This window comes from Gorilla gorilla, chromosome 7 (genome assembly GCF_029281585.2).
Source record: "Gorilla gorilla gorilla isolate KB3781 chromosome 7, NHGRI_mGorGor1-v2.1_pri, whole genome shotgun sequence".
In the NCBI taxonomy this organism is placed as follows: domain Eukaryota; kingdom Metazoa; phylum Chordata; class Mammalia; order Primates; family Hominidae; genus Gorilla; species Gorilla gorilla.
The window spans coordinates 48,328,072-48,355,508 of NC_073231.2; the positions used below are offsets into that span (position 1 = coordinate 48,328,072).

Below are 27,437 nucleotides of genomic sequence, written 5' to 3' on the forward strand. Positions count from 1 at the left end.
TTTTCAGGCTATCTTTTCATTATATTTTTAATTATGAGGTCTAACTTTATATCTCACTGAGTACTTTTATCCAATTTATTTTATCATCAAAACATATGTAACTTCTAATAATACTGAAAGGGAAGTCAGTATTATTTCCAGCTGACAAAGACTTTGAAGTTTATAGCGTTGAAGAACCTTGTTCAAGGTCACAGAATAATTGGCTTTGTGCAGTCTTTCTCAGAACCTTTCTTTGAAACATAGTTTCTCATATTTTACCTCATCATGCTGCCATATTCCTATATAGATACAAAACTGTGGTTGTGTATGTGTGTATGCACGTACACACACACACAAAACATACAAGTTCAAATACTCTACTTTTCATTCAATCTGATGAATGGTAGGCATAAAAAGTTCCCTTTAAATGACAACAGGAGACGGTAAAAATTTCTGAATTTTATTATACTTAAATGAACTCAAGTACAAGAAACAAAGTTAAAATATGTAAGTATAATAAAATATGTGGCATAATTAAATGATATTGTGATAAGAAAGAAAAAACCTGGAAATGTTTTACAGAGGTTTTTCATTTGATATCTTACCATAGCAGTAGCAAAGAGCTTATTAGGCTAATGTTCAAAAACACATTTCCTGACCATAATATTGATGCCAGCAAATTGGTGCTACAGCTACAAGAATGAATGTTTTGCTCAGTTTTTTCTGGTTTACAAAGAAACACCAAGCAACTGACCTGCAAAGGGGACCCAAGTAGACCCAGGCCAGACAGTTGTTGCTTAATTACATCATAACTGAAATAGCAACATGGCTCTTGCACCCTAAAACATCTGCTCACTAGCACTGAAATTAAATAGTGTCACGAATTTTTTTCTGTCTAATTTGAAAAAAGATAACTAATATGACAAGGCTTCGTTGTATTTACATCTTGAATTTCTGTGGAAAAGGATAAACATTTTTCAAAGCAATTGAGTAAGCATTTTTCAGAGCACAAGAGGGAAGCTTTTCAGATTTAAACTCTTAGAATAATAACTGACACTAAGCTAAGTATCTTATAGCCATGTACCATATTATTAGTAGTATTACCAATAACTATTGACCACAAAGATTAACATTACTTCATAAAAAAATTTTGATACAGTATTCATTGAAAGAATAAAACAAGATTTAAATTAATGTGTATCAGTTCATTATAGCTTTAAAAAATTTATGTATGACACAGACATGCTAAGCGTACTTCTCCTACCCCAAAGTGTTTGGTAATGTGTTTATATACTTTCATATTTTAAACCACTAAGTAAAAAACATGTGTGAATCACATTAGAAATAGGTCATTTAAGATCATGGAGCTTGGAATTAGCTCATTTATTATAAATGTTTTATAAATATTTAGTTGCCAGATCTCAATTATGCTTTTTGTTGTCATCAGATTTACCTAGAATAAGCCAAGTGGCATCCCATCCCGCATTTCATCTGTTAAGTGTATGTACACATCTTTTCTTAACTCTTTACCAGTGACCACAATGGCTGGACAGCTTTGCATCATGCGTCCATGGGCGGGTACACTCAGACCATGAAGGTCATTCTTGATACTAATTTGAAGTGCACAGATCGCCTGGATGAAGACGGGGTATGTACTGTGGTCCTCATGCTTACCCAAAATCTCGATATAGCAGAAACTTCCAACATTGCCAGAAAACTCTCCTAGACACCTTTTACCTTCCTTGCTCTATTCCCAGCCTTTTGTTGGGTGTTTAGCAAGTGGATTCTTGAGGTGAAGTATGAATCAAAAGGCAACAGAATTGGGAGAATACCAAGGGGTGGGTGAATGTTGGGGAAACCTCCAGTCTTACAGAGCAGCGAGGTCCACAGGCCATTGAAATTTGATGGTAAAGCGTTTACTCCCTGGTAGGTCCAGAGAAATGAAGGCGGCAGTGAGTTTTCATTAAGATAAGTGTTATTTTGAAGTGTATTGATTTGAAATACTGCCCTTTATTGTGCTATTATGTCTTTCCTTCCTTTGGGGAGAGTAACTTTGGAAATGTACGTTTGTTCATAAAATGATGGGGATAGAAGACTGTTGTTGCCTTTAAAAAAAAAAAGTCTTTAAGTGGGGGAACTAAAAATTGGCAAACTTATAACGGTCTCTGATTTTAAAAAACATTTACAAGCTTGTGAAGCCCCAAATCTGTAAGCCGGTGTTCTACAAATGATCAGTCTCAGGAGGATTTTCTTCTGTGTTCAACCCAACATCTTTACCCTGAAAGCTTGTCCTTTGTCCTTGTGGAATCATCCCATTGCAAAAGCAACAAAAACAAATGCCTTGGAATTCATTCTCTCTCTCTCTCTCTTTCTCTATCACACACACACACACACACACACACACACACACACACACACACACACACACAGATCCACTTCCCACACATGCACACACACCATGCTAGAACTATAAACTCATTATTTTGAAGCTTGATTCTGAACACCAGTTTTAAGTGCTATGTATTTTGGTATTAAATAGTGTCTCTAATGTCTTTTAAGCAGTTAAGCAGTGAAATAAGACAGATTAGACACTGTCACCACATTTTCTGTGTCTGTTTTTCTTCAAAAGAACACTGCACTTCACTTTGCTGCAAGGGAAGGCCACGCCAAAGCCGTTGCGCTTCTTCTGAGCCACAATGCTGACATAGTCCTGAACAAGCAGCAGGCCTCCTTTTTGCACCTTGCACTTCACAATAAGAGGAAGGAGGTTGTTCTTACCATCATCAGGAGCAAAAGGTACACTGTCGTCCTGTCCACTGTCATTTAGTGTTCTCTGGTGTTGGGATGATTTGAAGTCTGAGAGAAAATAAGAGAAAAGAAATGATTTTCAGCCATTAATCAAAATTTAAAATATCAGTTGTTTACATCAATTTTTTAAAGGTTTTTTATTTTTTATTTTTATTTATTTATTTTTAGAAAAGGTCTAGCTCTGTCGCGCAGGCTGGAGTGCAGTGGTGTGATCTCTGTTCACTGCAAACTCCGCCTCCCGGGCTTCAGCAATTCTCATGCCTCAGCCTCCTGAGTAGCTGGGACTATAGGCATGAGCCAGCATGCCCAGCTAATTTTTGTATTTTTCACTGAGACGTGGTTTCACCATGTTAGCCAAGCTGGTCTCAAACTCCTGGGCTCAAGTGATTCGCCCACCTCGGCCTCCCAAAGTACTGGCATTACAGACATGAGCCACTGTGCCTGGCCATTTTTATTTTTAATTTGTGTGGGTAAATAGTAGGTGTATATATGTATCAGGTACATGAGGTGCTTTGATACAGCCATGCAATGCATGATAATCACATCATGGAGCATTTATCGTTTGTGTTACAAACAATCCAATTATACTCCTTCAGTTATTTCTAAATGTCTACCTAAATTTATAAATGAATTCTTTTGGATGACAACAGGCACATTGCTTAACCTCTCTGATCTTTAGTTTATATTTCTTAAAAAATAAAATGTGGGCACATAAAACCAAGCTTCACATCACTCTTGTGAGACTCCAGGGGTTCAGGTGTTGGTGGGTTTCTAAACCATACTCCAAGGAATTTTAGTGATGAAGTTAGAGGATAGTTAGTCTCACTTCTCATAATATCTTTATAATATCACTTTCTATAATAATCACAGATAGATATGCACGAGGGCCCAGTGTCACCTAGTAGTGGACACAGAACGAACAATCTCATATTCAAGGCACATCAAGCCTGTGTTTTTGAGCATGGGCAGTCTAAAAAATGTCCTACTGATCGTCCCTTTAAAGCACTTTTAATGAAAGTGTTCAATCCAAACTTTTCTTTTGATAATGTAGATGTACTAGATGGGTTTTACTGATAGAGTTTAACAGAAAATTAGATAAGATCTTGGAGATAAATGGGCCATTCTTTGCCTCCTGCCATAGATTTAGTTCCTCCTTGGTATGGTAAGCACTGTCTTACCCTGTTCAGTTGGATGGTGATGAAGAAAATGGGCAAAATCTGGAATGTTCTGGCAGAGGCTATGCTTATCAATGCACTTTACATGTGTTAATTTGTAGTTTAACTCAATACAGGATGTACACATGTATTAGTTATTAAATATGGGACCAGTACTACACTGATGGTGTAGGTATGTGAATGCGGAATCTCTACCCAACGTGGTCAGCTCTGTAAGTACTGACCATTTCATAACTTCAGGAGAAAAAGAAGATATAGTCCCAGCTTCTTTGAATGGCATTTAGATAAAGAGACAGAACAATGATTATAACAGCCATCCTGAAATTTGCCCACATTCCTAATGTCCATTAATGGACAAGGATCCTATTACTGAGTTGATCTTGCTTTATGTGTTGGTTCCGTTGGAACCAAGGGTGAGCATTGCATTTCATGAATATGCTTAAGTTTAGGTTTCCCCTAAAGAAATAATCTTGAGTTTCAGCTGTTGTACAGAACAGAAGGATGAAGACCTGTGCTTATCTTACTTATTTATTTTTTACAGATGGGATGAATGTCTTAAGATTTTCAGTCATAATTCTCCAGGCAATAAATGTCCAATTACAGAAATGATAGAATACCTCCCTGAATGCATGAAGGTAAATTCTCTAAAACAAAATTCTTCCTGGGTTTATGCTTGACATATGTTGTTGTAATCACAACCTAATAATAATAATTTCCAGCTTTAAACAAAGCTTCTCATTTTCCATAGGCTGTAAGGGAAATGAGACAATAACTGTTTAAGGAAGGCCTTCTTGGATTAAAGAATCCTATTAGTTATTATATTAATAGAGAATAATATGGTAACATATTTTTTATTTAAATAATCTACACCTATAACAGAGACTACAAACTGGTGTTTGTTGGCTGGTAAAGCTTTTGTATATGTTTCGCTTGGCATGCATGCTATTGTTGTTTCAAATGTGCATGAATTGCTAATGTTTGAAACCAGGATGCTTTCCTTAAGGTATCTGGTTTCTTCCAGTTATATTTTCCTCCAAGTATCTAGCTTCTCATAAGAATGAGATCTTGTACCTGGGCCTGCCTTCTCACAAGGCAGGAATTGCTGGGCTCAGCACCAGCTGCTTCCCATGGATGGGACAATCACTCTCCTATTTAAAAACATGGATGAAGCTGGAAACCATCATTCTGAGCAAACTGTCACAAGGACAGAAAACCAAACACCACATGTTCTCACTCATAGGTGGGAATTGAACAATGAGAACACTTGGACACAGGGTGGGGAACATCACACACCGGGGCCTGTCGTGGGGTAGGGGGAGAGGGGAGTGATAGCATTAGGATAAATACCTAATGTAAATGACAAGTTAATGGGTGCAGCAAACCAACATGGCTCATGTATACATGTAACAAACCTGCACGTTGTGCACATGTACCCTAGAACTTAAGGTATGGTAAAAAAATAAAAATAAAAATAAATAAAATAAAATGCCCCACCTCTCCCTTTTGTATATTGGGCTCCAGTGCCTAGTTGTCACATATTGTCATTCTTATGCAATTGCTTTCCTTATAGTAGAGAAGTATTGAATTATGACTTTATCCAAACTGTGAAGATAAAAGCTTGCCCAAGTATAGCCAACATCTCAAGAACAATGGAAAAAAGCTCTTATGCCTGGCATGGTTCTTTCATTTACATTACTTGCCTGGCTTCTGTGGGTTTTTAAACATGTGACTCCTTTTGCTACGTTAAATATACACTAGCATATGACCGGACACCCCAGACAAGACAAACATGCACAAATTGTTGAGCAGATGAGTATTAAAGGATGCAAATAAGCAATCTGGGAAAGTTGGGATTTGAGGGTTGGGACAGACATAGAATAACCAAGAAAGGCAGAATGACTTCAGATGTCATGCAAAGGAAAAATATATACAAATGCTGGAGGAGGCAGTAAGATATAGTGACACAGGGAATAGAAGACCAGATTTGGAGCCTTCTGGAGGTCCTGGGATTTAATCCTGGTGCTGCCTTTTGCTGTGTTGTTTTAGGCAAGTCATTTCACCTCTCTGAGCATTATTTTCTGTTTTCTCTATTTCTAAAATAATGATGCTAATACTGATCTTACAAAGTGATTACAAAAGTGGGGGTAAAACATATAAAGTGCTAAGGATAATGGTTTGTACATAATACACCTCCTGCTATTTTTGTGCTGCTTATGTGGTTATTAGTACTACTAGCACTTATTGTTTTTTATTTATTGAACAAGGACTTCCTGTGCACTAAATGTTTTGGACAGTTTTTTTATGATGCCTAATGAAAATTGGAGCCAGTCCAGTACACAAATGGCATACAGATTAACTTTTTAGGTGCCTACATCTCATCAAAGGGACACATAAATACTTAATCTCAAACTTTCTTATTCTGTAGTTACTGTTGTTGAAATCTGTCTTGATGAATAATCAGAGATACAGATTTTTACAGAATGTTTCCTGCAACATTATTTATAATTGTAAAACAATGTTGAAATATTCACATGTGGAAACATAGTAAACAGTTGAAATTATACCAAAATGTTAATAAGAATTATCTGTTATAGGATTAGGATTAGTTTTTAATTTCTTCTTTATGCTACTATATTTTCTAGGTAATTTTCTATAATGATTTAATTACTTTTATATTGTGACTACTTTTCAGCAAAATAAATGAACTTACATGTCTTAATTTAGCCGGACATAATGCATTTGAAATACTTATACAACATTTCTGAAAAGTTGCTCTTGAAATCTCCCCAGCCCCCACCCAAGACAGCCCATCCTTTATTTTGCACACATTGATTATTATCCAGTTTTCAAACTATAACAACCAGACCTGCCTGTTTCTGCCTTGCACAGCACTACTGGCTAGTCTTGTCTTTATTTTTCATGATGGTTGTTGTGACCTCCAGTACTGCTATCTAGTCACCAACAGAGACTTCCTTGTAATTTTCTTAGTCCCTTTGGTACCCGAGACCAGCCAGGGCCCTGTTTCTTCCCTTCTGGATATAGTCTGACCCTCTACCCTCAAGTTCTACAGGTTCACCAGATGCCCCAGGAGGTCCTAGATGCATTGATGGGGCCATATGGGGTATTGTGTCTAGTCCTGGTTCCAAGAGGGCAGCCTGGCTAGGTGATATTTCTTTCTCAGGACCATAAATTTGGACCACTAGATTTGGGGTGTCTCAAATCATTTATGCAGCCCCACAAAAACAGTTGTTCACACACCATAGAGGTGGCTCTATTGACCCCATAAGTGTTCTTTCCCTGAGTTAAGTATCTAGAGAGTCTTCATCTATTTCTCATTACAACATCTATCCCCCACCATCCTGTCCACCCCCCTCTAAACACATACTCTCTCCGTGTTGCTTGGCACATGAGGTATAGAAGCAAACACATTACTCCAGACTGGGGCAGTTCAGAAGATGGGACCTAAACCATAGAAAGACTCCATTGCTGGGATGAAAAATCTTGATTAGGAACAATAAGTTGTCACAGTAAGGTACTCAGCAAAGGAATCAGATTGACTATCCTTTATCCCAACTTCTTGGGACCAGAAATGATTTGGATTTCAGAATATTGGCTTATATATAATGAGGCATCATAAGGATGGGATCCAAGTGTAGATACAAAATTCATTTGTGTTTCATACCCTCCTTAAAAGCATAGCCTGAAGGTAATTTTATATAATATTATTAATAATTTTGTGCATGAAACAAAGTTTGTATTAAGTACTCATGTGTGGAATTTTCTACTTATGGAAATATGTCGGTGCTCAAAACATTTTGGATTTTGGAGCATTTAGAATTTCACACTTTCAGATTAGGATTGCTCAACCTGTAATCTATATATCCTCTAAAAGTCCAGAAAGACATCAAATCTTAGGCACAACTAGTGGAATATCTCTTACCTAGATTTTAGTACATGCAATTTTATTTCAAGTACATGGTATTTTTCTGAATCACTGGTATTTCTGAGGCATGCAGAGGTATTTGTAACATTTTGTATTTTAAACTTTGTTCCTGAATGACATAGATTATAATTTATTCTTGAGATGCAAGAAACCAAGGAAAGGAAAGGAAATGTCTTGTGTATTATTTCAGAAATAGGATAAAATCTTTCCTAATATGTAGTGTACTGCCCCAATATCTTAGCTGGTTTTTCTCTTTCAAAGGTACTGTTAGATTTCTGCATGTTGCATTCCACAGAAGACAAGTCCTGCCGAGACTACTATGTAAGTTTATTTTATCATCATTATCTGAAATTTATTTTGTTATAATTCTTTGAAAAATATTAAAATATTGTTACTATTGATCTGTAATCTACTGCAGATGGTATTGATGTAATTTGTCATATTATTGTATTATCTACTTGTGATAGAATTTTTCCCTTACATTCTCAGTTTTCCCCAAATATTTTAATAGTTTCTAATAGCATCATTTAGTGTTGTTTCTAGTCTTTATATTTTCTTAAGTAGTTGTGCCTTAATAATGAAGATCTAAAAGATCTAAATGATCTTTTGAGAACTCCTCTCTTTCCATGCCTATGAGATACAAAGCAATTGAATAACAGCCTTCCAGGATATTTATTTTTAGAATTAATATGCAATAACTTAATTTCCTTTCTCCACTTGAAATAACTCAACTTTGTTCAAATCACTTAATTTTCAGCAGAATTGTAAACTTGTGTATTTGATTTTTTCAAGAATTACTTTGGGGATTCTATACTTGACTAACTGTACATTTTTTTAAAAAAAATTCTGTCTTCTACAGATTGAGTATAATTTCAAATATCTTCAATGTCCATTAGAATTCACCAAAAAAACACCTACACAGGATGTTATATATGAACCTCTTACAGCCCTCAACGTAAGTTCAATGTTTTCATTGTCTAAATAGTTTCTAGTTGGGTTCTAAAATGTTTTGATACAATAGTCTAAAATGTTTTAATACTTGATGGATGGAGAGAATTCCAGTTTCATAGTTCTATGTCTATGTCTGCCATGTGACTCAAACCTTTATTTTTTAATAAAGAAAGCAATCCTGTTTTTCAATTGCTATAAAGTTCTACACTTCATTTCTAATGGTCACGTAAGACCTGCTCCAATCCAGAATCAAATAAACCATGGACAACACAGGTTAACACTTGCTTGCCACCTCTATCCACCTACATATTCAAGAGTTTTCTCCAGTGTAAACCGCAGGAAAATGCAAGAGGTGATATTTCACAGCCACAGCTTCTAAGTTCAGCTAGCCACTGGGCTCCAAGGTAAACTGACCATTCAGAGGTTCTTAGATCTTATATTCCAGATGAATGAACCCCATTGGAAGCAGGCTTTTAAGAGACAGCATAGACTTAAATTTCCCAAGACACCTTTTAAAAAGTAGCTATTATTTAAAAAGATGCTTTTACGTTTCTAGCCAATGAAGCAATGAAAATAATGCATTTGATCCCCTTTAGTCTAAATCAAAGGTCTCAAACTGAAATAACTACAGAGAAAACAGTAACAGACAAGTAACTTAGGCTTCTGGTTAAAAGGACAGTGGCTACTAGTTTCAACAAATCATTGCCATGTGGCAATAGCAGCCCACAATTGTGTAAATATTGGCAACAAATTAAAATTGTGTGCATGTAAAACAAAACATATTTGAGGACTGGAGTTGCAAATTTTGGTCTAGATTTGGGCTATCTAGTATGGGAACCAATAGTTGCATGTGGCTTCCTAACTTAAAAACTAGTTTAAATTAAATAAAGTTAAAAATTTGTTTTTCAGTCACACTAGCCACATTTTAAATGCTCAGTAGCCCATTTGGCTTGCAGATCTCATATTGCACTGCACAGGTAGAAAACATTTTCGTCATTGCAGAAAGTTCTATTAGACAACACTGCTCTAGGCCAATGAAGAATTTTTACTCACCTTCAATGAGCTCATTTCCCTAAATTGAAGACTTTGGTACAGACCATGGTAGCAGCCGTCACCCAAGTTAAACCTATAAGGCTTACTGAGCACTTGGAGTATGGAGAATGCAGACTCGTGGGGATTTTATGCCCTTAACACTGGTGATGGCAACTGACTCACCATTGCTGTAAGCGCTTTAGCTCTCCTTGAGTATGTTATGTTTTGCTATTAGTATAGCTCATAATCGATAGCCCAGTGATCTAACAGTAACTACACTACAGTTATACTTAGAAAATTTGTTGCATATGTATGTGTTTTTTAATTGTAATTTTAAAAATAGGCAATACTTCTATCAGAAAAAAGTATCTATTTTTGTCTTCATTATCAGAATAAGAATAGGAAGAAATAAGATCTATGTAGCATCTAAAAAGAAAGACAATATATAACAATGAGCAAAGTGTAATTTAAATAAAATAGGTTCACTTAGATAAATGCAATGTACTAGATATCAAACCAGCACCCGATTCTACAATGCCTTAATAGCTTATGAAACCTTCCTTTAGTTGTAAGTGAGCTGAGTGGGGCTCTTTAGGAAGGTAACTGGCCTGATGAGAAATTAATGTGCACAGAAAATTTGAAAGTCTAGATGCACCAAATAGAGAACATAAGAAATCAGATACTGAGATTAAGACAAACTGGAGCCAGTGAGAGGCTATTTTCATTAATGGTGCATGCAAGAGTAGAGCTACTGTGGAAAATCCATTAGCATAGCTACAAATGCATTGGATACTTTAAGTCTTATTTACACTTTATTTGGGTGATATTTAAACTTAACAATGTACTTGCATGCCTCAAGGGGTAGGTTTTCTGTATTTGTTATTAGTTTAAAAGCAGAGTTACAAGATTTCAGAAACGTAAGAGGATTGTTTTAATGAAAGCACATTGAAAACAAGTATCTGTGTGTGTTTCTAGTATGGTGTTTTAAAAATATTAATAGTAACATTTTGAATTACTCTCACAAATATTTTTCCATATTTTTTATTTTAGCTTGAAGAAACCATTAATTTTAAATGGAAAAAAAGTCAAATCTACGTGGAAGTTTAGATGAGGTCTCAAAAACAATAGCTAGATCCTGCCAGTTTTTTTTTTTTTTTTCCAAGAATAGCTAGATATATAGCTTTTCGGGCTCTACTGGGCATCCAATTGATAATGAATATTTGCAAGGGGTTCTTTTATTCCCCCCAGACTATTGTATATAAATATATCTCAATTACTTTTCAAATGGTTGGGGTAAAAATAAATAGAAAAGAAAATGGTGAACCTGGAAATATTCCATTGTTGGTGTCACAGTAGTAGTTTTTTAAACTGGAATCTCTGGCTGCTTGAATCAGAATTATCGTGGTTCTTGTTAAAATGAAGGTTCCTAAGGCCCATCTTAGACCTACTAACCCAGAATGCTTGAGGGTAGACCTAATAATCAAAATTTTAAATAAGCTTCTAAAAGATTTTTATGAATACTAAAATCGAAAAAATCTAATAGAGTGCTGAGGAAAATTATAGTATAGGCTTTTTCAAAATGTAAGTGGGTGTTTAGTGCAAAAACCTAGAAGTTGTTTGGTGAATAATTTTGGAAAGTACAATCAAATCAAAGTTAATACAAGGAAGCTAAAAATAGAAATTCCAACTTATATCTAAAAGTTATTTCAGAAAGATGGACATTTTTAAAAAGAGATGGAAAGATAGGGAGAAAATTGAAAGGATAATGTCTGAGAATTTTCTAGAAATGAAATCTGTAACTCATCAAATTAAAATTAAAAACTTCCCCAAGGGCTAAGAAGACCATTCTGGCTGCGTCATTTTTAATTATAAAATGTGAAACAATAATAATATTTATAAATAAGGGAAGGTCTTAATAAACTACTATATCCAAATGATGAAATATTAAGCAATATTTAAAAACAATGTTCTTGATGAATCTTTATATAACATTGATATGTTTCTAGGCTGTGTTGAATAAATAAGCAAATTGAAGACATAATTTGAGTAAAAACATAAATACAAAATAATTATCCCTTTTTCTATAACTACGTTTGAGTTTTTGAACATAGGTGTTTCTGTGTAGAAATATAGAAAAGGATTTGGAAGGATGTACAAGTTAGCAATGATGATACTATTGAAGAAATGGAGTCCTGCCTAGAACTGAGGCTTAGGTGTGGTGAGAACTATGGCCTTATCCCGATGTTCCAGTATTTTAAAGGAGAATTTGTCTGGGTATTTCTTCTTTTTTACTTGTGGTAAAAAGCATAAAGTTAAATTTACTGTCTTAACTCTTTTTAAATGCATAGTTCAGTAGTGTCAAGTATTTTCACATTGTTACTCAAGAGATGGCTAAAATTATTTCATGTTGCGAAACTGAAACTCTATACTTATTAAACAGAAACTTCCCTCATCTTTCCCCCAGCGCTTGGCAACCACCCTTCTACTTTTTGTTTCTGTGATTTTTCTCCACCTTAGGTACTTCATATAAAGTGGAATCTTACAGTATTTTTACTTTTGTGACTGGCTTATTTCAATTACTATAATCTCCTCAATGTTCATCCATGTTAGAGCATGTGACAAGACTTCCTTCTTTTGAAGGCTGAATAATATTCCATTGTATGTATATACCACATTTTCCTTATCTGTTTGTCTGTTGAAGACATTGGGTTGCTTTCCCTTTTTGGCTATTGTGAATAATGCTATAGCATTAGTATACAAATATCTCTTCGAGATCCTGCTTTAAACTCTTCATATACACATTTAGAAGTAGGCTTGCTGGATCCTGTGGTGATTCTATTTTTAATTTCTTGAGGAACCCCAATACTGTTTTCCATAATGACTGTTCCATTTAACATTCCCACCAACAGTGCACAAAGATTCCAGTTTCTCAGCATGCTCACCAATACTTGTTATTTTTTGTTCTTTTGATAGTGGCCAACCTAACGGATGTGAAGTGGTATCTCATTGTGGTTTTAAACTGCATTTCCCTAATAATGAATGATGTTGAGCATCTTCTCATTCAATAGTCATAAACAATAGTGCTTATTGACTATTCATGTATCTTCTTTGGAGAAATGCCTATTCACAGCCTTGACCCGTTTGTCAATTGGGTTATTTATTGTCTTGTTGAGTTGTAGTTCCTCAAATATTCTGGATATTAACTCCTTATAAGATATATGATTTACAAATATTTATTCTCATTCCATAGGTTGCCTTTTCACTTTGGTCATTGCTTCCTTTGACTTGAAGAAATTTTTAACTTTATATAGTCCTGTTTGTCTGCTTTTGCTTTAGTTGCCTGTCCTGTTGGTGTCATAGTCGATAAATCATCTCTCCTTTTTCCTTAATTAGTCAGTAAAATTTTGTTAATTTTGTTTATCTTTTCAAAAAACCAATTGTTGGTTTCATTGATTTTTTCTATTGTTTTTCGATTCTCTATTACATTTATCTCTGCTCTAATCATTATTATTTTCTTCATTTTGCTAATCTTAGGTTTAGTTTGTTCTTCTTTCTTTATTTCCTTGAGTTTTAAGTTAAATTATTGATTTAAAATCTTTCTTCTTTTATAACGTAAGTATTTACCATTATAAACTTGCCTCTTAGTATTGCTTTAGTTGTACCCCATGCATTTTGGTATATTATGTTTTCATTTCATTTGTCTCCAGATGTACTTTAAATTTCTGTTTTATTTTTTCTTTGACCTATTTGCTGTTTAAGAGTGAGTTGTTAAGCTTCCACAGGTTTTTTGATTTTCATATTTTCCTTCTACTTTTGATTTCTAGTTTTATTCCACTGTAGTGAGGAAGATATTTTATATGACTTCAATCTTTTGAAATGTTTTAATACTTCATGGCCTAATATGTGGTCTATCTTAGAGAATGTTCTATGTGTGCTTGAGAAGAATATCTATTCTTCTGTTGCATCATAGGGTGAACCGTTCTGTGTATGTCTGTTAGGTAAAGTGATCTATGCTGTGGTTCACGTCTTCTGTTTCCTTATTGAACTTCTGTCTGGTTGTTCTATCCATAACTGAAAGTCAGATAGTGAAGTCGCCTACCATTATTGTGTTGCTGTTTATTTCTCCCTTCAGTTCTAAGTTTGCTCCGTATTTTTGGGAGCTCTAATGTGAGGTGGGTATATATTTATGATTGTTGTATCTTCCTGGTGAGTTGACGTTGTTATCATTATATATTGTCCTTCTTTGTTTCTTGTCACAGTTTTTGTCTTAAAGTCTATTTTGTCTGATGTAAATATGGCTGTTTCTCTTCACTTCAGGTTCTCATTTGCATGGATTATCTTTTTCCATCTGTTCAATTTCAGCCTGTGTTCTTATATCTAAAGTGAGTCTCTTGTAAAGAGCATGTAGTTGAATCCTGGGTTTTATCCATTCAATCAACTGTTGTATTTTAATAGGAGAGATTAACCAGTTTGCCTTTAAAATAATTATTGACAGGAAAGGACTTACTATTGCCATTTTGTTAATTTCTTTCAGTATGTGGTAGACTTTTTGTCTCTTTTTCCCTGTATCTTTGATGCTGTAGCAAGTCGTGATACTGGGACACTGCCTAGGATCTGTCTGTTGACACTCTATCTTCTCTGGTGCTAGACTAAGACCCAGTGATCTACTTTGTTATCAGTGATCCCCTCCTGGCACCCATTCATGTCAGAGCTTAGATTCAGGTAAGATAAAAATCATTCCCTTGGGCAGCCCCTTAGAAGTCAGAAGTTAGTGGATATGTTCCACTCTTTTCTTTCTCTTTCCAGGGAGAAGGCAGGAGTTGGGAGTTTTCTCCCAATGGCACTGTGCTTTGCCAGAGGGAGGAGCCATGGCAAGTAAAGGCCATGCATTTTCCTAGTGTCTTTGATGTGGTTCTTTTTGGCTACATGCTCACCTTGGGGACAGAAACACGTTAACTAAGTTCTGGATTGCTCACAAAGAAAATGGTCTGTGTATTGTTTTCAATTTCATATCTCTATGGAGGAAGGGGGGTCTGGGACTTCCTATTTTGCTCCCTTGTTGGCATCAGTCCCTCTATTTACATATTTCTTGAATAATTAAAAACTAATTTTTTAAATAAATACTAGTAGTCACAAATAACTCTAATGAAAATTTATGATCTAGATTAATTGAACAACTATGTATGTATATTCTACTGGATAAAATCCTTCTGGAAAGATAAGCCTGAATTTCTTCAAGGACACAATGAGGGTATAACTCTTGCTAATTTATCTTTAGTGTCCTTTCCTGTTGTAATCCTGTATAAGATTAAAAAGCTTATGCTAGGTTAAGTAGTCAGAAATCTAAAGAAACAGACTGAATCAAACAATTTTACCTGTACAAAATGGTTCTCTCTAATTTGTGTTTTTTAAAATCTTGATCTAATTTTTATTTTTTTCAATGTTCTAAAATAGATGTTACTTTTACAATACCAAAACACAGTTATAAAACCAGACAATAAATAGATTAGTTTATACTCAGTAGTTGATTATGATTGTTTTTATTACACTTTTTTTTATTTCTCAGGCAATGGTACAAAATAACCGCATAGAGCTTCTCAATCATCCTGTGTGTAAAGAATATTTACTCATGAAATGGTGGGTATTGAGTAGTATTTCTTGTTTAATGCTGTGTCTATTGGATCTATTACAAAGCCTTCAAAACAATTATATTGTAATGGCATTTTAATGTTTTAGCTTTTGTTATTTTAATGTTTTTACTTTGAAGAAATAAGTAAGGCAAATGCCCTAGAACTTAAAGTATAATAATAATAAAATAAAGTGAAAAAGACCAAATAAAAAGAAGTTAAGGTTAAAAAAAATGCTGGCATTGTTTATCCTTATCATTAAATAAAACATTTGCAGGGTGGGAGGGAATTATTATATAAGACATGAAGAAACTCTTTGGAGCCTAAAATTTATCTTTAACATTACATGAAATATTTGGGGGCATGGAAAGGATCATTGTATAGAACATGTGGAAATATCCTGGACCCTGAAATTTAGCTGACAATGAAGAAAGAGGTGTGTTCTAGGAAGAGCACTCATATTGCCAACAGATTATATGGGTTAACATCCCGGCTCTTTCATTAATTTGTTAAGTCGTAATTTGCTTAGAACTTGAGATTCCTTCTCTGAAAATGAAAAAGGTGAATTAGAAGATTTACTTGATCCTAAGCTTCAGTGAATTTACCAACAAGGTTTCTGAAAGAGGTTATAACCATTTTTTCCCCAGGTATCTTAAGTAAATATTTTTGTTTGAAATGACTCAATTCTGGTTTGCTTATATTTTTGTAGGTTGGCTTATGGATTTAGAGCTCATATGATGAATTTAGGATCTTACTGTCTTGGTCTCATACCTATGACCATTCTCGTTGTCAATATAAAACCAGGAATGGCTTTCAACTCAACTGGAATCATCAATGAAACTAGTGATCATTCAGAAATACTAGATACCACGGTAATTTCAAATTTTAACTTTCTAAAATAAAGGATTATAAAAAATGTATTTTTTCTTAAGACTACTAAACCCATAATAAATCTGACATATCAGGACTTTATTATAAATAGCCTGTAAGAATTTGTATACAGTAATAATTTCTCCTAAAATCCTTTGTGGAAGGAGAGGGAATATAAACAAACAGGTCAACTAATGAGTTTGTAAACTAATTTAAAAGGAATTGACATGTGTTAGATGCTAGCTTAAATACTGAAGTGTAAAACTTTAAAATAGGTGTACAAGAAAGCGGATTTGTAGTTGCCAGGGACTGTAGGAAATGGGAAATGGGGAGAGATGCTTTATGGATATGTGGTTTCCATCCAAGATGATGAAAAAGTTATGGAACTAGATAACGGTGATGGTGGTATAACACTGTGAATATACTTAATGCCATTGAATTATATATTTTAAGATGTACATGTAAAATGTAACTTTTAAAATGGTAAGTTTTGTTATATGTATTTTGCCACAATAAACAATTTTATATTGGCCTACAGATTCATATTCTTTTTTAATTCAATTAGCAATTTTTGAACTTCACTTAATAAGGACATTCCGAAATGAGGGTGTGTTCATCTCTAGTAAATTATATGAGTATTGGTGTCAGTTAAATTTTCTGTTTAACTCAAAGTGGACAGTATATAGAAATTAAGCAAAAAAAAAGAAAGAATAAATTTAATAGTGAAAATTATGGAAATGTTAAAGTGTTTTATATCTCTCATAACTATGTGTCTTATCCTTTTTTGTTTTAGAATTCATATCTGATAAAAACTTGTATGATTTTAGTGTTTTTATCAAGTATATTTGGGTATTGCAAAGAAGCGGGGCAAATTTTCCAACAGGTATGTAATACATTTTGTATCTCTAAAGTTGCACATATTTTCATATGCAGAACATAAGTTAATTGATAAGCTATTACTTGAGATATTATGTCATAATAAAATTACATAGCTTGACTACCATATAGATTAGAAACACCAAGCATAAATGTTTCAAAATGTAGAAATCACATGATTTTAGGTAAGGTCCCTGCCTATTTGATATATCTATGAACGAGATGTTCCACTTTTACTGGTCCTTAAACATCTAACTACAAATGGTCATTATGAGTGAACTTTCTTTTCTCTTACATAGTTTTAAAGATTTTGCTAACATAATGGTTACATTTTGAACTTGATAATTTTAAATGTAAATGTTTATAAAGAAGTTATCTGGCCCAAGACTCCATTTCAAATGAGTCTTTCTTTGAATTCCTTTTCTAACAGAAATACTTTTTTGATTAAATAAAATCCCAAGTTTTAATACAATTTTGGAACTTTTTACAGCAAAATTTTTACTTTATATTCTACTTTTAAAATAAGTGAGCCAAGTTCAGATCAGAGCCAAGTGTATAAATTATCTGCAGGTCCTACCTTTGGTTGATAAATGGCAAAGGTTGATCCTTCTTTTCTCAGTATGGAGGTTGAAAGTCTTCATAATTTTTTTGTATATTTTCATGAATATTATTTTTATAAATCATATGTCTTTTATACAACACCTCACTTTCTGTGAAAATTTTCTTTGTTGCATCATGTAAGCACATAGATATTTGTATTTATAAATTTGATAATAATGGTTTGCATTTTTTAAATATTATACATTGCAAGTACTTTCATATAGGTACTTTAAGAAATTTGTCACAATTCTGATAGACTGTAATGTTGCATTTTACCTTAAACGATTTAAGGCACATTACTTAACCTTTCTTGCCATTATTTTCATTTTCCAGAAATGAAAATTGCAGATTATAGTTTAAATTGAGCTATAAAGTTATATGAATTCTGTATCAGATTTGATCTCCACATTTTCTTATTGATATTTAAATGGCCTACTCTATAGGAAATTTAATGCCCAATACATAAAAAGTTTGAAAATACCATTATTATTTGTTTTTATTTCCTAATTAAGTCTCAGTGCATGTCCCAAACCTTTTTAGAAACAACTTTATTTCATAAAGAGAGCTCCACATTCATGTTGTTATACGGGTAGAAAGGACCCAGGAATTACTGAACCAACTTGCAGTCCCCAGGAAGTTTTCTTAAGATGGAGTGGACTCCACAGGGAAAGCCCAGCAATTTGTAGGATTTCCTTAGGCGTCAGACTCCCATAACACCAGGTTAACAGAGGGCTCTGGGCCATCTCCAACACTGATTCATACCCCGGGGACTCTGAAGTCAATCCAGGATGGCGTGAGGTTACTCCTTGGTCCTAAACTTCTCCCCAGCTGGCTGCAAAGCTAGAAAAATTTTATTACTGGATGCATGTATATAACCATCCATAGATGCTAGGTCTCTATATGTGGTAATTTTTTATTCTTTTCTATCCCAGAAAAGGAATTATTTTATGGATATGAGCAATGTTCTTGAATGGATTATCTACACGACAGGCATCATTTTTGTGCTGCCCTTGTTTGTTGAAATACCAGCTCATCTGCAGTGGCAATGTGGAGCAATTGCTGTTTACTTCTATTGGATGAATTTCTTATTGTATCTTCAAAGGTAGAACAAGCTTGAATTATTTCCACATCCTTTAAGCATTTTTAATATCAAAAGAAAAACTATTGTACCTGGTGTAAATTTAAAACTGGCTTATTCCTTTTCCAGTTGTTTCAAAATATGAGAATTTTTGTATACCCTATTAAGGAAAGGCTGGAACATGGTTCCAGACCAGAGTTCAGAATGAAGATCAGGGTTTCTCACACTTGGCACTATTGAACTTTGTGGCCAGATAATTCTTTTTTCTTCTTCTTTTTTATTTTTTGTGGAGGGGGACTGTCTTGTATATTGTAAATTGCTTAGCAGCATTCCTGGCTCCTGGCTTCTACCCACTAGATACCAGTAGCATCCACCCCAGTCCAGTTATGACAACCAAAAATGAATGCAGACAATGCCAGATGTTCCCTGTGTGCCAAATGAGCCCAGGTCAAGAACACTGGTCTAGACAAATCTAGACTAAACAGGGGGAGTAAATGTTAAAAGTATTGGCTATTCTTGTTTTACCTGATATTATTTTGTAAGCATTTACTCTGAATTAAAACACTCAAAATGAACTGATGGATAGTACGGGGAACTGAAGTGGTATAAAAGAAAAAATAAGCCCAAAGAATCTAATTCTAGGGAGGGAAAAAAGCCTGAGTTCCCGGGCCTCTGACAGTTGGTAATGTTGAGTTTCATGTTATTTCACATAATCTTTCCAATAACAAGGCCAGTGTTATTATCTGCATTCTCTAAAAGAAGAAGCTGAACCACTGATTTCAGTAACTTGCTGAAGATCTCAGCTAGTCAGTCAGGATACGGGTATTTACCCAAAGTCTTTCTGACTCCAGGAAGCATGTTTTTTTCACCATATATCTTCTGCATTGCTGTGTCATGAGCACAGTGATAGAGAGTTGAGTGCCGCCCCTTGGAGAGTACATGGTATGGTGAGAAACGCAGTGGCCCAGAAATAGGATTTAAGACAGGTTCAGGCACTGTCACACCCTTGGCTCTGTCATTATTAGTGGTCTTGGTGAGTCACTATATATGTCTCTATGAATTTAGCTGAAGTCCCTTTCAGCTTTAGAATCTTGTAAGTTCCTCATTTAATAAGTCATCTTTGTCAAAGGCATACTACAAGTTAGAGGCCAGATGACACACCCATTATCTATCCAAACATTTCACAATATAGGATGCAGGGGGTAGAAAAGAAAACCGAAGGAGATGGTGAGGATAAAATGCAAATCATGTAGTGTGTGCCCTGCATTAGGTGCCTTCTAGTTCACAAACTCAATCTCTGCATGATGCAGCACACAATTTATCTCTCTAATTTCTTTATTAAGCATTTGGCAGCATTTTCTTTGATATTGAGAAGCTATTATTTTTCTCTCCTACTTCAGTTGAAGTAATGTCCAGTTGTCAAGTGGTAAAATGATTTAAGGTAACATTAGGGCCGGGCCCAGTGACTCATGCCTACAATCTTAGCACTTTGGGAAGCTGAGGCAGGCTGATGCTTGAGCCCAGCAGTTCACGATCAGCCTGGGGGTGATGCCTGCCTGTGGTCCCGGCTACCCAGGAAGCTGAGGCAGAAGGATCACCTGAGCCTGGGAAGTCAAGGCTGCAGTGAGCAATGATTGCCCCACTGCACTCCAGCTTGGGTGACAAAGCAAGACCCTGTATCCAAAAAATAGATAACATTAATAATGAGAATAAAAGCAAAAGTAATTTGACTAACAGCTTGAAAATTAAGACATGATTATTCAATTAATTCTTATGTTTTCTTTTTCAAAATAACTGGCCTCAGTGATCTCATCTGTGAAATCTAATACCTGATTTAGTGCATGATAAATATTGTCACTGAATGAATACACTTTGACTATAAAAGTGAGTAAATGTTTTTTTTTTTACTTTTCTAGATTTGAAAATTGTGGAATTTTTATCGTTATGTTGGAGGTAATTTTGAAAACTTTGTTGAGGTCTACAGTTGTATTTATCTTCCTTCTTCTGGCTTTTGGACTCAGCTTTTACATCCTCCTGAATTTACAGGTAAGACAGTTACATCAGTAGTTGATTTTGTCGCTGTGAATTATGGAAATATATATTTATACTAAAATCTAAATAGTCTAGAAAATTCATAATTACATAACAACCGTATTCAAATACTTTAGTTTTTATCTCCTATATCTTTCAAATGACGTTTATTGCAGAAAAAATTATAGTCGTGTTAAGCAACTTTGTCCATTGTCAAAAAGTTTATGTACAACACAGATGGTTTATTTATGCAGATAACATATTTTTGATGACTTTACCATGTTTACTATATTTTATCACTGCATTTCAACAGCTATATACCTATGACTTTAAAAAAGTATTCTGAATATAGTTTTTATCATTCTACCTCCAGGAAACACTTTTTCATTGTAGAAACTTTGCATTTCATTTGTACCTCACCGTCTGCTTTCAGGATCCCTTCAGCTCTCCATTGCTTTCTATAATCCAGACCTTCAGCATGATGCTAGGAGATATCAATTATCGAGAGTCCTTCCTAGAACCATATCTGAGAAATGAATTGGCACATCCAGTTCTGTCCTTTGCACAACTTGTTTCCTTCACAATATTTGTCCCAATTGTCCTCATGAATTTACTTGTAAGTAGTTTTTTCTTATATTTTCTGTTTGTTGATCATTTGAAACATTTTATAATGATAAGTATTTTTAACTTCTTTCATCTCCCTCCACTGGGGAGATGAGGAAGGATCTACTACAAAATCTATTCGTTCAACACTCATTTGGTGCCTGGGGAGCACCAGACACATCAAGTGGCTCAGGGCGTGCAAAGATGCATGCACTTGGCAAATACCAAGGATCTACCAAATGCCAGCAACTGTTACAAGTTCTAGGAACCAGTGATGAAGAAAGCAGACCAATATTCAGTCTCAGTGTGATTACAAACAGTCAGGAATTTAGGTAATAAACAAATAACTGTGTAGCATAATATCATGGGGGTGATAAATGCTATGAAGAAATAAGAAGCAGGGAAAGGCAATAAAGATGAAGGTGTGTGATGTTTTGGAGTTGGAGAGGGGGTCAGAGTTTAGGCAGAGACCTTTATGGAACATATCTCTATGCTCGAACTTACCATTGACCATAGATTCAAGTGGGGAAGTCTCTCATGCAGAGAGCATCTGCGACGTTCAGATGCCACCTTGAACCCAGTCAAAGCCTAGACACTATCAGCAGACATTAGAGTGCCCTTCCACATGGAATTCTCTACAGAATCTGCTCAAGGCATGAGCACGTTGGCTGATGCAGGCAAAGGTGCATCCCATTCCAGGTCCATGGGGAGCCCTTATTGGCATCGTTGTGCCTGTTTTTCCTTTATCCATTTATGCACACATGCACATATTCCACACACTTTCTCTGAGTCTGACTATGTACCAGAGACTGTACTAGGCAGTGTTTCTGGAAAGGAAAAAAATTATGCAGATGTGTAAGTATTTTGATTCAATTATTTGATACAACTCCAGAGTTTTATTTTGGTGACCTAGAAAAAGAAAGGATGGCAATAGGAATAACGGAGAATGACATAAAGCCCACATTGTTCTCCAACAATTGTTTATGCTTTGGAAGATAATTATCCAGAAGAGAATTGGGCTTAGCAGTAGTACAGGTTGGCCCCATTCTGAAGATCCAAACATCCAGCGCCCTCTGTGCATCTCTACCTGGATATCCTGGAGGAAAATCAAAACCAACAGAGCCAAGACTAATGTTATCTTTCCTTCAGAATCTCCACTGCCTCTCGGTAGAATCTCTTAGTCATCCTACTAAGATCATTGGCAGATAGTCTCTATTTCACTCTCCCACATTTTTCCTCAGTTCTTTCAATAATTCTTTGGCTTTCACATCTGCTTCCAGTTGGCTTGGACTGTTATGGTTCCTCATCCAAATTGCTGCAGCAGCCTCAAGAGCATCTCTACCTTATCACACTGCTTTGTCTAATTCTTCCTACAAATGGCCACCATAGTGATGCTCTGCTAATGAAAAACTGAACCCATCAGTGGCTTTTTAAAATATTTTCCATGCCTCTTCAAAAGCTTTAATTCAGTCCAAACCTATCAGCATAGCAAGCAAAGGTCCCTGTGAGCTGGATCTTACCAAGATCTTTCCCAACGCCTCACTGTTCCCAGGATTTGCCCAGAAATGCACACTCCATGATTGTGCCACACTTTCCTTCATGCTGCCTAGACTCTGTACAGGCTCTTCCTTTTTCCTGGAAAATGTCCCACCATGGGTTAGCTCTAAGATTTCAAAACTCAGCTGAAGTATCATTTCTTCAGGGCAGACTTCCTTAACCACCACCCCTCTCCAATTAACTTACTCTATTGGATGTTCTTTCCTTGTGTTACCATAGATTTGAGGATACAAACATTTAATAATAATAAAACCTACTTCCTAGATTATTGTATAGATTAAATGAGCTAATACAAGGGACTTAAAATGGTACTTGGCACATGATAAGTATTTGATAAATGTTAGTGACCATTAAAAGTTAATAATTGATCTCTTCTATGGCTTATAAGCTCAAATGTCTTCAGAGCCCAAAAATGTATCTAAAATATGTGAAGCAGCAGGTATGAAATGGTTAGTTTTGGGGTTAGTTTTTGTTGTTTGTTTGTTTTTTTGGTTTTTTTTTTTTTTTTTTTTTGAGATAGGATCTCATTCTGTGACCCAGGCTGGAGTGCAGTGGAGTGATCATGGCTCACTGCAGCCTCCACTTCCCAGTCTCAGCTGATCCTCCCACCTCAGCCTACCCAGAAGCTGTAACTACAGGTGCTCACCACCACACCCAGCTAATTTTTGTATTTCTGTAGAGATGGGGTTTTGCCATTTTGCCCAGGCTGGTCTGGAACTCCTAGGCTCAAGTGATCCTCCCACCTCAGCCTCCCAAATTTCTGGGATTACAGATGTAAAATGCTGCGCCTGGCAGAGATGGTTGGTTTTGATGGGGGTCAATGTAAATTGGAGAGAACACCCATCTGAACACTTGCAAATTAAAAACCAAAACAATATTATCCTGTCCAGTGAAACATATTTCCTGACTATATCCAGTTCTCAGTGCTAGTTTTCAAGCCCTAGAATATATTCTCCCTCTCTTCATTCATTCTGTGACTGTTTAGTTTACCTATTATGTACCCTGCTCTATACTAAGCACTGGGCATACAGTGGAGACCTTGACAGATCCCTTGTCTCATAGAGCTTACTGGACTTTGAGCTCCTCAAGAGCAGTCACTGACTTTTCTTTCTGGTGCAGCATGCAAGATGCTGGCTCAGCAAAGGCAGGAACTAAGTACCAGAAAATAAATGGATGAGTGAAATGAGCTAATTTCATCAGATTGAGTAGAACTGAGCTAACAGCTTCCCCCCAGCTAGTTCTATCTAGCCATAAATTTCTGGTTTCTCACCAGAGCCTCTCCTGCCCCTATAGTATAAGTTTTCCTTCTGAACATATGTAAGATATAAAATGTATCATTCTCTCAGTTTAGTATTTGTTTCCATGTTGTTAAATCACTCTTGTCTACCTTAGTTACTAAACTCCTGGAGTTTCCCACCATGTTGTGTGGCTACACCCAATTGTATGTGATATCACATCATCCCTCTCATTTAAAAAAAACAGATTTTTATCTTAAATGAAATGAATTTCGGATTAATTTGTATGTCTTAAGTTTTCATAACACTAAAGAGTACTAAACCTCTGAATGTGGCCATCATCGTTGCAGAGGTATATAGGCCTTGTAGTTTTCTATAAGGTGTATTACCAAAGTATTCTGCAGCTACTACTAGTAGATCATATGCCCACTCTCCCACTTTAGCCACAGAGACCTTGCTATGATTTCAATTTTTATGTCCCATCCAAAATGTATGTATAGAAACCTAATCACCAAGAAGATGGCATTAGAAGGTGGGGCCTTTGGGAGGTGATTAGGCCATGAGGGGAGAGCCCTCATGAATGGAATTAGTTCCCTTATAAAAGAGCTATGAGGGAGCTTATTAGCTCATTTGCCTTTCTGCCATATGGGAACACATAGAAGGTGCCACCTACGAGGAATGGGTTCTCACCGGAAACCAGTTCTGCCCGAGTCTTTATTTTGGACTTCCCAGCCTGCAGAACCATAAGCAATTAACTTATGCTATTTATACACTACCCAGACTAAAATATTTTGTCACAGCAGTCTGAATGGACTAAGACAGACCTTACATGCATTTTTAGGTGGACCATTCAACTGTAGTGATTTAATTTTGTGTCATAATTCAGATTGGTTTGGCAGTTGGTGACATTGCTGAGGTCCAGAAACATGCATCATTGAAGAGGATAGCTATGCAGGTAAGTGCAGTGCCTCCCCACTTATGACAGTGTTATCTTCTGGTAAACCCACAATAAGTTAAAAATATTACAAGTCAAAAATGGGCATTTTGTAGGAATATGCCAGTTATAAATTTATACCACTTACACTGTAAAGTATGTGCCATTACTCTCCTGATCATGTGGCTGACTGGGTTCTGTGGCTCGCTGCCACTGCCTGGCATCCCAGGAGAATACCACATACTGCTAGCCCAGAACAGATCAAAGTTTAAAATTTGAAGTACAGATTCTACTGAATATGCATCACTTTCGCACATCATAAAGTCAAAAATCATGAGTCAAACCAACCTAAGTTAGGTATTGTCTGCATCACATTTATTTAAACTTACTGGAATTAACACCATTATCGTTACTTCCTTTTTTAAGAGCACAGTTACTTAGCATGGATACCTTCTTAATCCTGAGGAGTCACATCCTGTGTCTGTTTGCATGTTACCTGGTATACCTGCTCTAATCAAAGTTGATGAAAAAAAAGTCTGAGAACAATCTTAGAGAAATTGAGAAATTGCCTGAGCATCTTTTGTTATGTTAAAATGTGGCCACCCAGGTAGCTAGCTGCTTGATCAAGAGCATCACTGGCATCCTAGCCCCGCTGTTCAAAGGAGCTCCTTATATTTTGTGCAGGGAATCACAGGGTCCCCACAGCATGATTTATGTTGAAGTTTTAACTGCATCCATGAAGTTTTGTTCTCTTGTGACATCTCTCTCATTTTTATAGACAATTTGATGTAAAATTTGGTGTCAAAGTTTCCTGGCTAGGTATTTGGCTATTGAATCTTGTGAGGTGCCTTCCTGTCATACAACACAAAGTTATTTTTATGCTCTTCACTGGATTGTCTTTAAATTTCAAATTCACATGGGCACTTTTGATGCTTCGAGGATATTTGGTGACCAGTTGACTATACGCATTCAGAAACTTTGGCCAGTTTGAGAGAGAGAAAAATCATGTTATGATATAACTTTCTATTCACTCTTGTCTCCTCTTCACTTTTATTGGTCCAAATTCTTTCTTCTCTGTTATTCATTCAGCCACACACTAACATTTATTTATTGAAAACAATGTTTCAATACATAGTATGTACAAAGTCCAGTACAACTTATCATGAGAGCCCAGAGGAAACAGAGGGATGTGATCCCTGACTATTAAGTCAACTATGCCTACTTAGCATACCAGCTAGGTATTCATAGAATTAAATATCAAAAATCAACTGAGAACCATTCATAAATTCTATGCTCTATGACATGGCTGTATATTATACAGCGACACAGAGTGATTGGAACACTTAGAGAACAAACACAGGATCAGGTACAGGAAAAATGCAAAAATAATTAAGAGAATGCAACATGGAGGGGGTGAGATGAGTCAGTGTTGAAAGATGGTTGGGATTTAACAGGACATCGATACCGTTGTGAAAGGAGGGGCCAGCAAGAGCAAAGGGCCACATCAGAACCAGGGAAAATGGCCAAGGCACTGGCCCAAGGCCCCTTTGCCTGGAAGGATCATTCATGTTAGTGGGTGATTAGATTGCTCCAGATGATAGGGGGATTTATTCAAAACCAGCAAAGAAAACCCTTAGCAAAGGGCACTAAATGATGAAGTGCTTCAAGTTATTTTGTAAGTTAGTGGAGAGTTATTATCAGCCCTTCTGCAATGAAAATGGTGTTTATAGTGATCTGTTATTATCTTGGTTTAGTGAGGAAAGATTGAAGGCAGGAAAAGCTAATGGCAGGTTATTACTGTCACAAAGATGGTGTTTAGGACTCCAGGTGTATGGATATGGAGAGGAGATGTATAAACCTCTTGGCAGGTATGTCAGCAATACCTCATAACTGCCCTACCAGCTCTTTAAAATACCTTGGGGAATAGATAAAAACAATAATACAAGCAAAATTGGGGAAGCTCACTCAACTACAGTGTCAGTGGGGTTGAGCTGAAAAGCACAAACCTATATTGTTTACTATGCTCCCTGACAGTCAATGGCACAAATCCTAGTACCCCCCATATTATCTATGCCTTGTTTTGGATCAAAAACAGCATCGCCTGGAAAACTGGGAAGCCATTCTCCTACTTCTCCTGA

General features: G+C 35.8%; 1 protein-coding gene and 1 long non-coding RNA gene across 6 annotated transcripts in view; one reads left to right on the forward strand and one right to left on the reverse strand.

The window, feature by feature from the left end:
* The window catches only part of LOC101150478 (transient receptor potential cation channel subfamily A member 1), a 53,276-nt gene that overhangs the window by 20,246 nt on the left and 5,593 nt on the right, over nucleotides 1-27,437 (forward strand). Inside the window, exons 13-24 of the mRNA XM_019032873.4 lie at nucleotides 1,513-1,627; nucleotides 2,609-2,775; nucleotides 4,504-4,597; nucleotides 8,167-8,226; nucleotides 8,765-8,860; nucleotides 15,455-15,525; nucleotides 16,225-16,387; nucleotides 17,179-17,268; nucleotides 18,794-18,963; nucleotides 20,856-20,985; nucleotides 21,404-21,586; nucleotides 25,252-25,320. Coding sequence (XP_018888418.2) covers nucleotides 1,513-1,627; nucleotides 2,609-2,775; nucleotides 4,504-4,597; nucleotides 8,167-8,226; nucleotides 8,765-8,860; nucleotides 15,455-15,525; nucleotides 16,225-16,387; nucleotides 17,179-17,268; nucleotides 18,794-18,963; nucleotides 20,856-20,985; nucleotides 21,404-21,586; nucleotides 25,252-25,320 — 1,408 coding nt within the window. The remainder of the gene's footprint in view (nucleotides 1-1,512; nucleotides 1,628-2,608; nucleotides 2,776-4,503; nucleotides 4,598-8,166; nucleotides 8,227-8,764; nucleotides 8,861-15,454; nucleotides 15,526-16,224; nucleotides 16,388-17,178; nucleotides 17,269-18,793; nucleotides 18,964-20,855; nucleotides 20,986-21,403; nucleotides 21,587-25,251; nucleotides 25,321-27,437) is intronic.
* The window catches only part of LOC129524405 (uncharacterized), a 210,759-nt gene continuing 183,747 nt past the window's right edge, over nucleotides 426-27,437 (reverse strand). For all 5 annotated transcript variants that reach the window (XR_010134966.1, XR_010134967.1, XR_010134965.1 and 2 more), the window contains one exon: nucleotides 426-2,835. This is a non-coding gene — a long non-coding RNA (uncharacterized lncRNA). The remainder of the gene's footprint in view (nucleotides 2,836-27,437) is intronic.